Source organism: Oncorhynchus nerka, linkage group LG13 (genome assembly GCF_034236695.1).
Source record: "Oncorhynchus nerka isolate Pitt River linkage group LG13, Oner_Uvic_2.0, whole genome shotgun sequence".
Taxonomy (NCBI): Eukaryota; Metazoa; Chordata; class Actinopteri; order Salmoniformes; family Salmonidae; genus Oncorhynchus; species Oncorhynchus nerka.
In genome coordinates this window covers 52572364-52585072 of record NC_088408.1, presented here as the reverse complement: position 1 = coordinate 52585072, position 12709 = coordinate 52572364, and the positions used below count along the sequence as shown (strand labels likewise).

At 48.4% G+C, this 12709-nt stretch overlaps 1 protein-coding gene and 1 pseudogene across 1 annotated transcript; one reads left to right on the top strand and one right to left on the bottom strand.

Moving 5' to 3' along the window:
- Positions 1–753: 753 nt before the first annotated feature.
- Positions 754–2226, top strand: LOC135574600 (basic proline-rich protein-like; annotated as a pseudogene).
- A 403-nt stretch (positions 2227–2629) lies between these two features.
- Positions 2630–12396, bottom strand: LOC135574778 (fibroin heavy chain-like; the record flags this gene model as incomplete). Its single annotated transcript, XM_065026984.1, has 6 exons — positions 2630–2786; positions 3346–3561; positions 5757–6594; positions 9363–9521; positions 11108–11331; positions 11567–12396. Coding segments are annotated over 6 exons (2424 nt in total), but the record flags the coding sequence as incomplete, so codon positions are not given.
- Between the last annotated feature and the right edge of the window lie 313 nt (positions 12397–12709).

Below are 12709 nucleotides of genomic sequence, written 5' to 3'. Positions count from 1 at the left end.
ACGAACCAAGACCAGAACCAGAACCAGAACCAAGACCAGAACCAAGACCAGAACCAGAACCAAGACCAAGACCAGAACCAGAACCAAGAACCAAACCAGACCAAGAACCAAGACCAGAACCAGAACCAGAACCAAGACCAAGAACCAGAACCAGAACCAAGACCAGAACCAGAACCAAGACCAGAACCAGAACCAGAACCAAGACCAGAACCAGAACCAAGACCAAGAACCAGAACCAGAACCAGACCAGAACCAGAACCAGAACCAAGACCAGAACCAGAACCAGACCAGAACCAGAACCAGACCAAGACCAGAACCAGACCAGAACCAGAACCAAGACCAAGACCAGAACCAGAACCAAGACCAGAACCAGAACCAAGACTAGAAACCAAGACCAAGACCAGAACCAGAACCAAGACCAGAACCAGAACCAAGACCAGAACCAGAACCAAGACCAAGATCAAGACCAGAACCAGAACCAGAACCAAGACCAGAACTAGAACCAGAACCAAGACCAGAACCAGACCCAGAACCAGAACCAAGACCAAGACCAGAACCAGAACCAAGACCAGAACCAGAACCAAGACCAGAACCAGAACCAAGACTAGAAACCAAGACCAGAACCAGAACCAGAACCAAGACCAGAACCAGAACCAGAACCAAGACCAGAACCAGAACCAAGAACCAGAACCAGAAGAACCAGAACCAGAACCAAGACCAGAACCAGAACCAGAACCAAGACCACGATCAAGACCAGAACCAGAACCAAGACCAGAACCAGAACCAGAACCAAGACCAGAACCAGAACCAAGACCAAGACCAAGACCAAGACCAGAACCAGAACCAAGACCAGAACCAGAACCAAGACCAGAACCAGAACCAAGACCAGAACCAAGACCAAGACCAGAACCAGAACCAAAACCAAGACCAGAACAAGAATCAAGACCAGAACCAGAACCAAGACCAAGACCAGAACCAGAACCAGAACCAAGACCAGAATGAAACCAGAACCAAGACCAGAACCAGAACCAAAACCAGAAACCAGAACCAAGACCAAGAACCAGAACCAGACCAAGACCAGAACCAGAACCAAGACCAGAACCAGAACCAAGACCAGAACCAGAACCAGAACCAAGACCAAGACCAGAAACAAAACCAAGACCAAGACCAAGACCAGAACCAGAACCAAGACCAGAACCAGAACAAGACCAAGACCAGAACCAAGACCAGAACCAAGACCAAGACCAGAACCAGAACCAAGAACCAAGACCAGAACCAGAACCAAGACCAGAAGAACCAGAACCAGACCAGAACCAGAACCAAGACCAAGACCAGAACCAGAACCAGAAGACCAAGACCACCAGAACCAAGACCAAGACCAAGACCAGAACCAAGACCAGAACCAGAACCAGAACCAGAACCAAGCCCAGAACCAGAACCAAGACCAAGACCAGAACCAGAACCAAGACCAAGAAAGACCACGACCAAGACCAGAACCAGAACCAAGACCAGAACCAGAACCAAGACCAAGACCAGAACCAGAACCAGAGACCAGAACCAGAACCAGAACCAGAACCAGAACCAGAACCAGACCAAGACCAGAACCAGAACCAAGACCAGAACCAGAACCAAGACCAGAACCAGAACCAAGACCAGAACCAAGACCATGACCAGAACCAGAACCAAGAACCAAGAACCAGACCAGAACCAGAACCAAGACCAGAACCAGAACCAGAACCAAGACCAAGACAAGAACCAGAACCAGAACCAAGACCAGAACCAAGCCCAAGACCATAACCAGAACCAAGACCAGAACAAGAACCAAGACCAGAACCAGAACCAAGACCAGAACCAGAACCAAGACCAGAACCAAGACCAGAACCAGAACCAGAACCATGACCAGAACCAGAACCAGAACCAAGACCAGAACCAAGACCAAGACCAGAACCAGAACCAAGACCAAGACCAAGACCAGAACCATAACCAAGACCAGAACCAGAACCAAGACCAAGACCAGAACCAGAACCAGAACCAAGACCAAAACCAGAACCAGAACCAAGACCAGAACCAGAACCAAGACCAAGATCAAGACCAGAACCAGAACCAGAACCAAGACCAGAACTAGAACCAGAACCAAGACCAGAACCAGACCCAGAACCAGAACCAAGACCAAGACCAGAACCAGAACCAAGACCAGAACCAGAACCAAGACCAGAACCAGAACCAAGACCAAGACCAAGACCAGAACCAGAACCAAGACCAGAACCAGAACCAAGACCAGAACCAGAACCAAGACCAAGATCAAGACCAGAACCAGACCAGAACCAAGACCAGAACTAGAACCAGAACCAAGACCAGAACCAGACCCAGAACCAGAACCAAGACCAAGACCAGAACCAGAACCAAGACCAGAACCAGAACCAAGACCAGAACCAGAGACCAAGACCAGAACCAGAACCAAGACCAGAACCAGAACCAAGACCAGAACCAAGACCAGAACCAGAACCAAGACCAAGACCAGAACCAGAACCAAGACCAGAACCAGACCAGAACCAGAACCAAGACCAGAACCAGAACCAGAACCAAGACCAAGACCAAGACCAGAACCAGAACCAAGACCAGAACCAGAACCAAGACCAGAACCAGAACCAAGACCAAGACCAGAACCAGAACCAAGACCAAGACCAGAACCAAGACCAAGACCAGGACCATAACCAGAACCAGAACCAAGACCAGAACCAGAACCAGAACCAAGACCAAGACCAGAACCAGAACCAAAACCAAGATCAGAAACAGATCCAAGACCAGGACCAGAACCAGAACCAGAAAGACCAGAACCAGAACCAGAACCAAGACCAAGACCAGAACCAGAACCAGAACCAAAACCAAGATCAGAACCAGAACCAAGACCAGAACCAAGACAAAGACCAAGACCAGAAGAACCAGAACCAAGACCAGACCCAGAACCAAGACCAGAACCAGAACCAAGACCAGAACCAAGACCAGAACCAGAACCAGAACCATGACCAGAACCAGAACCAGAACCAGAACCAAGACCAGAACCAGAACCAGAACCAAGATCAAGACCAGAACCAAGACCAAGACCAAGACCAGAACCAGAACCAAGATCAGAACCAGAACCAAGACCAGAACCAGAACCAGATCCAAGACCAGAACCAGAACCAAGACCAAGATCAAGACCAGAACCAGACCCAGAACCAAGACCAAGACCAGAACCAGAACCAATACCAGAACCAGAACCAAGACCAGAACCAGAACCAAGACTAGAAACCAAGACCAAGACCAGAACCAGAACCAAGACCAGAACCAGAACCAGAACCAAGACCAGAACCAGAACCAAGACCAAGACCAGAACCAGAACCAAGACCAGAACCAGAACCAGAACCAAGAACAGAACCAGAACCAAGACCAGAACCAGAACCAGAACCAGAACCAAGACCAAGACCAGAACCAAGACCAAGACCAGAACCAGAACCAAGACCAAGACCAGAACCAGAACCAAGACCAGAACCAGAACCAAGACCAGAACCAGAACCAAGACTAGAAACCAAGACAAAGACCAGAACCAGAACCAAGACCAAGACCAGAACCAGAACCAAGACCAGAACCAGAACCAGAACCAAGAACTGAACCAGAACCAGAACCAAGACCAGAACCAGAACCAAGACCAGAACCAGAACCAGAACCAGAATCAGAACCAGAACCAAGACCAAGATCAAGACCAGAACTAGAACCAAGACCAGAACCAGAACCAAGACTAGAAACCAAGACAAAGACCAGAACCAGAACCAAGACCAAGACCAGAACCAGAACCAAGACCAGAACCAGAACCAGAACCAAGAACTGAACCAGAACCAGAACCAAGACCAGAACCAGAACCAAGACCAGAACCAGAACCAGAACCAGAATCAGAACCAGAACCAAGACCAAGATCAAGACCAGAACTAGAACCAAGACCAGAACCAAGACCAAGACCAGAACCAGAACCAAGACAAGTACCAGAACCAGAACCAAGACCAGAACCAGAACCAGAACCAAGACCAGAACCAGAACAAGACCAAGATCAAGACCAGAACCAGAACCAACACCAGAACTAAAACCAGAACCAAGACCAGAACCAGAACCAAGACCAAGATCAAGACCAGAACCAGAACCAAGACCAGAACTAAAACCAGAACCAAGACCAATACCAGAACCATAACAAAGACCAGAACCAGATCCAAGACCAGAACCAGAACCAAGACCAGAACCAGAACCAGAACCAAAACCAAGATCAGAACCAGAACCAAGACCAGAACCAAGACAAAGACCAAGACCAACACCAGAACCAGAACCAAGACCAGACCCAGAACCAAGACCAGAACCAGAACCAAGACCAGAACCAAGACCAGAACCAGAACCAGAACCATGACCAGAACCAGAACCAGAACCAGAACCAAGACCAGAACCAGAACCAAGACCAGAACCAGAACCAAGACTAGAAACCAAGACCAAGACCAGAACCAGAACAAAGACCAGAAGCAAGACCAGAACCAGAACCAAGAACAAGACCAGAACCAGAACCAAGACCAGAACCAGAACCAGAACCAATAACAGAACCAGAACCAGAACCAAGACCAGAACCAGAACCAAGACCAGAACCAGAACCAAGACCAAGACCAAGACCAAGACCAGAACCAGAACCAAGACCAGAACCAGAACCAAGACCAGAACCAGAACCAAGACCAGAACCAAGACCAAGACCAGAACCAGAACCAAGACCAAGACCAGAACAAGAATCAAGACCAGAACCAGAACCAAGACCAAGACCAGAACCAGAACCAGAACCAAGACCAGAATGAGAACCAGAACCAAGACCAGAACCAGAACCAAGACCAAGACCAGAACCAGAACCAGAACCAAAACCAGAACCAGAACCAGAACCAAGACCAGAACCAGAACAAGATCAAGACCAGAACCAGAACCAGAACCAGAACCAAGACCAAGACCAAGACCAGAAACAAAACCAAGACCAAGACCAAGACCAGAACCAGAACCAAAACCAGAACCAGAACAAGACAAAGATCAAGACCAGAACCAGAACCAGAACCAAGACCAAGACCAGAACCAGAACCAAGACCAGAACCAGAACCAAGACCAGAACCAAGACCAGAACCAGAACCAAGACCAAGACCAGAACCAGAACCAAGACCAAGACCAGAACCAGAACCAAGACCAAGACCAAGACCAGAACCAGAACCAAAACCAAGCCCAGAACCAGAAACAAGAATAAGACGAGAACCAGAACCAGAACCAAGACCAAGACCAAGACCACGACCAAGACCAGAACCAGAACCAAGACCAGAACCAGAACCAAGACCAAGACCATAACCACAACCAAGACCAGAACCAGAACCAAGACCAGAACCAGAACCAAGACCAGAACCAGAACCAAGACCAGAACCAAGACCAAGACCAGAACCAGAACCAAGACCAAGATCAAGACCAGAACCAGAACCAAGACCAGAACTAGAACCAGAACCAAGAACCAGAAGAACCAGAACCAAGACCAAGACCAGAACCAGAACCAAGACCAGAACCAGAACCAAGACTAGAAACCAAGACCAAGACCAGAACCAGAACCAAAACCAGAACCAGAACAAAGACCAGAACCAGAACCAAGACCAAGATCAAGACCAGAACCAGAACCAGAACCAAGACCAGAACTAGAACCAGAACCAAGACCAGAACCAGACCCAGAACCAGAACCAAGACCAAGACCAGAACCAGAACCAAGACCAGAACCAGAACAAAGACCAGAACCAAGACCAAGACCAGAACCAGAACCAAGACCAGAACCAGAACCAAGACCAGAACCAAGACCAGAACCAGAACCAAGACCAAGACCAGAACCAGAACCAAGACCAATACCAGAACCATAACCAAGACCAGAACCAGAACCAAGGCCAGAACCAGAACCAGAACCAAGACCAAGACCAAGACCAGAACCAGAACCAAGACCAGAACCAGAACCAAGACCAGAACCAGAACCAAGACCAAGACCAGAACCAGAACCAAGACCAAGACCAGAACCAAGACCAAGACCAGGACCAGAACCAGAACCAGATCCAAGACCAGAACCAGAACCAGAACCAAGACCAAGACCAGAACCAGAACCAAAACCAAGATCAGAAACAGATCCAAGACCAGGACCAGAACCAGAACCAGATCCAAGACCAGAACCAGAACCAGAACCAAGACCAAGACCAGAACCAGAACCAGAACCAAAACCAAGATCAGAACCAGAACCAAGACCAGAACCAAGACAAAGACCAAGACCAACACCAGAACCAGAACCAAGACCAGACCCAGAACCAAGACCAGAACCAGAACCAAGACCAGAACCAAGACCAGAACCAGAACCAGAACCATGACCAGAACCAGAACCAGAACCAGAACCAAGACCAGAACATGAACCAGAACCAAGATCAAGACCAGAACCAAGACCAAGACCAAGACCACAACCAGAACCAAGATCAGAACCAGAACCAAGACCAGAACCAGAACCAGATCCAAGACCAGAACCAGAACCAAGACCAAGATCAAGACCAGAACCAGACCCAGAACCAAGACCAAGACCAGAACCAGAACCAAGAAGAACCAGAACCAAGACCAGAACCAGAACCAAGACTAGAAACCAAGACCAAGACCAGAACCAGAACCAAGACCAGAACCAGAACCAGAACCAAGACCAGAACCAGAACCAAGACCAAGACCAGAACCAGAACCAAGACCAGAACCAGAACCAGAACCAAGACCAGAACCAGAACCAAGATCAGAACCAGAACCAGAACCAGAACCAAGACCAAGACCAGAACCAAGACCAAGACCAGAACCAGAACCAAGACCAAGACCAGAACCAGAACCAAGACCAGAACCAGAACCAAGACCAGAACCAGAACCAAGACTAGAAACCAAGACAAAGACCAGAACCAGAACCAAGACCAGAACCAGAACCAGAACCAAGAACTGAACCAGAACCAGAACCAAGACCAGAACCAGAACCAAGACCAGAACCAGAACCAGAACCAGAACCAGAATCAGAACCAGAACCAAGACCAAGATCAAGACCAGAACTAGAACCAAGACCAGAACCAAAGACCAGAACCAGAACCAAGACAAGTACCAGAACCAGAACCAAGACCAGAACCAGAACCAGAACCAAGACCAGAACCAGAACAAGACCAAGATCAAGACCAGAACCAGAACCAAGACCAGAACTAAAACCAGAACCAAGACCAGAACCAGAACCAAGACCAAGATTAAGACCAGAACCAGAACCAAGACCAGAACTAAACCAGAACCAAGACCAATACCAGAACCATAACAAAGACCAGAACCAGATCCAAGACCAGAACCAGAACCAAGACCAGAACCAGAACCAGAACCAAGACCAGAACCAGAACCAGAACCAAGAAGATCAGAACCAGAACCAAGACAAAGACAAGACAAACACAGAACCAGAACCAGAACCAAGACCAGAACCAAGACCAAGACCAGAACCAGAACCAAGACCAAGACCAAGACCAGAACGAGAACCAGAACCAAGACCAGAACCAGATCCAAGACCAGAACCAGAACCAAGACCAAGATCAGAACCAGAACCAATACCAGAACCAGAACCAAGACCAAGACCAGAACTAGAACCAAGACCAAGACCAGAACTAGAACCAAGGCCAAGATCAGAACCAGAACCAATACCAGAACCAGATCCAAGACCAGCACCAGAACCAGAACCAAGACCAGAACCAAGACCAGAACCAAGACCAGAACCAAGATCAGAACCAGAACCAAGACCAAGACCAGAACCAAGACCAGAACCAGAACCAAGACCAGAACCAAGACCAGAACCAGAACCAAGACCAAGACCAAGACCAAGACCAGAACCAAGACCAAGACCAAGACCAGAACAAGAACCAAGACCAGAACCAGAACAAGATCAAGACCAGAACCAGAACCAAGACCAAGACCAAGACCAGAACCAAAACCAAGACCAGAACCAGAACCAAAACCAGAACCAGAACAAGACCAAGACCAGAACCAAGAACCAAGAACCAGAACCAGAACCAAGACCAAGATCAGAACCAGAACCAAGACCAGAACCAAGACAAAGACCAAGACAAACACCAGAACCAGAACCAGAACAAGACCAAGACCAAGACCAAGACCAGAACCAGAACAAAGACCAGAACCAAGACCAATACCAGAACCAGAACCAAGACCAGAACCAGAACCAAGACCAGAACCAGAACCAGAACCAAGACCAAGACCAAGACCAGAACCAGTACCAAGACCAGAACCAGAACCAGAACCAGAACCAAGACCAAGACAAAGACCAGAAGACCAGAACCAGAACCAAGACCAGAACCAGAACCAAGACCAAGACCAGAACCAGAACCAAGACCAGAACCAGAACCATGACCAGAACCAGAACCAGTACCAAGACCAAGACCAGAACCAGAACTAAACCAAGACCAGAACCAGAACCAAGAACCAGAAACAGAACCAGAACCAAGACCAGAACCAGAACTAAGAACAGAACCAGAACCAAGACCAGAACCAAGACCACGACCAGAACCAGAACCATGGCCAGAACCAAGAACAAGACCAGAACCAGAACCAAGACCAGAACCAGAACCAGAACCAAGACCAAGACAAGAACCAGAACCAGAACCAAGACCAGAACCAGAACCAAGCCCAAGACCATAACCAGAACCAAGACCAGAACCAGAACCAAGACCAGAACCAGAACCAGAACCAAGACCAGAACCAGAACAAGACCAAGATCAAGACCAGAACCAGAACCAAGACCAGAACTAAAACCAGAACCAAGACCAGAACCAGAACCAAGACCAAGATTAAGACCAGAACCAGAACCAAGACCAGAACTAAAACCAGAACCAAGACCAATACCAGAACCAAACAAAGACCAGAACCAGATCCAAGACCAGAACCAGAACCAAGACCAGAACCAGAACCAGAACCAAGACCAGAACCAGAACCAGAACCAATACCAAGATCAGAACCAGAACCAAGACAAAGACCAAGACAAACACCAGAACCAGAACCAGAACCAAGACCAGAACCAAGACCAAGACCAGAACCAGAACCAAGACCAAGACCAAGACCAGAACGAGAACCAGAACCAAGACCAGAACCAGATCCAAGACCAGAACCAGAACCAAGACCAAGATCAGAACCAGAACCAATACCAGAACCAGAACCAAGACCAAGGCCAGAACTAGAACCAAGACCAAGACCAGAACTAGAACCAAGGCCAAGATCAGAACCAGAACCAATACCAGAACCAGATCCAAGACCAGCACCAGAACCAGAACCAAGACCAGAACCAAGACCAGAACCAAGACCAGAACCAAGATCAGAACCAGAACCAAGACCAAGACCAGAACCAAGACCAGAACCAGAACCAAGACCAGAACCAAGACCAGAACCAGAACCAAGACCAAGACCAAGACCAAGACCAGAACCAAGACCAAGACCAAGACCAGAACAAGAACCAAGACCAGAACCAGAACAAGATCAAGACCAGAACCAGAACCAAGACCAAGACCAAGACCAGAACCAAAACCAAGACCAGAACCAGAACCAAAACCAGAACCAGAACAAGACCAAGACCAGAACCAGAACCAGAACCAAGAACAAGACCAGAACCAGAACCAAGACCAAGATCAGAACCAGAACCAAGACCAGAACCAAGACAAAGACCAAGACAAACACCAGAACCAGAACCAGAACAAGACCAAGACCAAGACCAAGACCAGAACCAGAACAAAGACCAGAACCAAGACCAATACCAGAACCAGAACCAAGACCAGAACCAGAACCAAGACCAGAACCAGAACCAGAACCAAGACCAAGACCAAGACCAGAACCAGTACCAAGACCAGAACCAGAACCAGAACCAGAACCAAGACCAAGACAAAGACCACGACCAAGACCAGAACCAGAACCAAGACCAGAACCAGAACCAAGACCAAGACCAGAACCAGAACCAAGACCAGAACCAGAACCATGACCAGAACCAGAACCAGTACCAAGACCAAGACCAGAACCAGAACTAGAACCAAGACCAGAACCAGAACCAAGACCAGAAACAGAACCAGAACCAAGACCAGAACCAGAACTAAGAACAGAACCAGAACCAAGACCAGAACCAAGACCACGACCAGAACCAGAACCATGGCCAGAACCAAGAACAAGACCAGAACCAGAACCAAGACCAGAACCAGAACCAGAACCAAGACCAAGACAAGAACCAGAACCAGAACCAAGACCAGAACCAGAACCAAGCCCAAGACCATAACCAGAACCAAGACCAGAACCAGAACCAAGACCAGAACCAGAACCAAGACCAAGACCAGAACCAGAACCAGAACCAAGACCAGAACTAGAACCAGAACCAAGACCAGAACCAGACCCAGAACCAGAACCAAGACCAAGACCAGAACCAGAACCAAGACCAGAACCAGAACCAAGACCAGAACCAGAACCAAGACCAAGATCAAGACCAGAACCAGAACCAGAACCAAGACCAGAACTAGAACCAGAACCAAGTCCAGAACCAGACCCAGAACCAGAACCAAGACCAGAACCAGAACCAGAACCAAGACCAGAACCAGAACCAAGACCAAGACCAGAACCAGAACCAAGACCAGAACCAGAACCAGAACCAATAACAGAACCAGAACCAGAACCAAGACCAGAACCAGAACCAAGACCAGAACCAGAACCAGAACCAAGACCAAGACCAGAACCAGAACCAAGACAAGAACCAGAACCAGAACCAAGACCAGAACCAGAACCAGAACCAAGACCAGAACCAGAACAAGACCAAGATCAAGACCAGAACCAGAACCAAGACCAGAACTAAAACCAGAACCAAGACCAGAACCAGAACCAAGACCAAGATCAAGACCAGAACCAGAACCAAGACCAGAACTAAAACCAGAACCAAGACCAATACCAGAACCATAACAAAGACCAGAACCAGATCCAAGACCAGAACCAGAATCAAGACCAGAACCAGAACCAGAACCAAGACCAGAACCAGAACCAGAACCAAGACCAGAACCAGAACCAAGACCAGAACCAGAACCAAGACCAAGACCATAACCACAACCAAGACCAGAACCAGAACCAAGACCAGAACCAGAACCAAGACCAGAACCAGAACCAAGACCAGAACCAAGACCAAGACCAGAACCAGAACCAAGACCAAGATCAAGACCAGAACCAGAACCAAGACCAGAACTAGAACCAGAACCAACACCAGAACCAGACCCAGAACCAGAACCAAGACCAAGACCAGAACCAGAACCAAGACCAGAACCAGAACCAAGACTAGAAACCAAGACCAAGACCAGAACCAGAACCAAAACCAGAACCAGAACAAAGACCAGAACCAGAACCAAGACCAAGATCAAGACCAGAACCAGAACCAGAACCAAGACCAGAACTAGAACCAGAACCAAGACCAGAACCAGACCCAGAACCAGAACCAAGACCAAGACCAGAACCAGAACCAAGACCAGAACCAGAACAAAGACCAGAACCAAGACCAAGACCAGAACCAGAACCAAGACCAGAACCAGAACCAAGACCAGAACCAAGACCAGAACCAGAACCAAGACCAAGACCAGAACCAGAACCAAGACCAATACCAGAACCATAACCAAGACCAGAACCAGAACCAAGACCAGAACCAGAACCAGAACCAAGACCAAGACCAGAACCAGAACCAAGACCAGAACCAGAACCAAGACCAGAACCAGAACCAAGACCAAGACCAGAACCAGAACCAAGACCAAGACCAGAACCAAGACCAAGACCAGGACCAGAACCAGAACCAGATCCAAGACCAGAACCAGAACCAGAACCAAGACCAAGACCAGAACCAGAACCAAAACCAAGATCAGAAACAGATCCAAGACCAGGACCAGAACCAGAACCAGATCCAAGACCAGAACCAGAACCAGAACCAAGACCAAGACCAGAACCAGAACCAGAACCAAAACCAAGATCAGAACCAGAACCAAGACCAGAACCAAGACAAAGACCAAGACCAACACCAGAACCAGAACCAAGACCAGACCCAGAACCAAGACCAGAACCAGAACCAAGACCAGAACCAAGACCAGAACCAGAACCAGAACCATGACCAGAACCAGAACCAGAACCAGAACCAAGACCAGAACATGAACCAGAACCAAGATCAAGACCAGAACCAAGACCAAGACCAAGACCAGAACCAGAACCAAGATCAGAACCAGAACCAAGACCAGAACCAGAACCAGATCCAAGACCAGAACCAGAACCAAGACCAAGATCAAGACCAGAACCAGACCCAGAACCAAGACCAAGACCAGAACCAGAACCAAGACCAGAACCAGAACCAAGACCAGAACCAGAACCAAGACTAGAAACCAAGACCAAGACCAGAACCAGAACCAAGACCAGAACCAGAACCAGAACCAAGACCAGAACCAGAACCAAGACCAAGACCAGAACCAGAACCAAGACCAGAACCAGAACCAGAACCAAGAACAGAACCAGAACCAAGATCAGAACCAGAACCAGAACCAGAACCAAGACCAAGACCAGAACCAAGACCAAGACCAGAACCAGAACC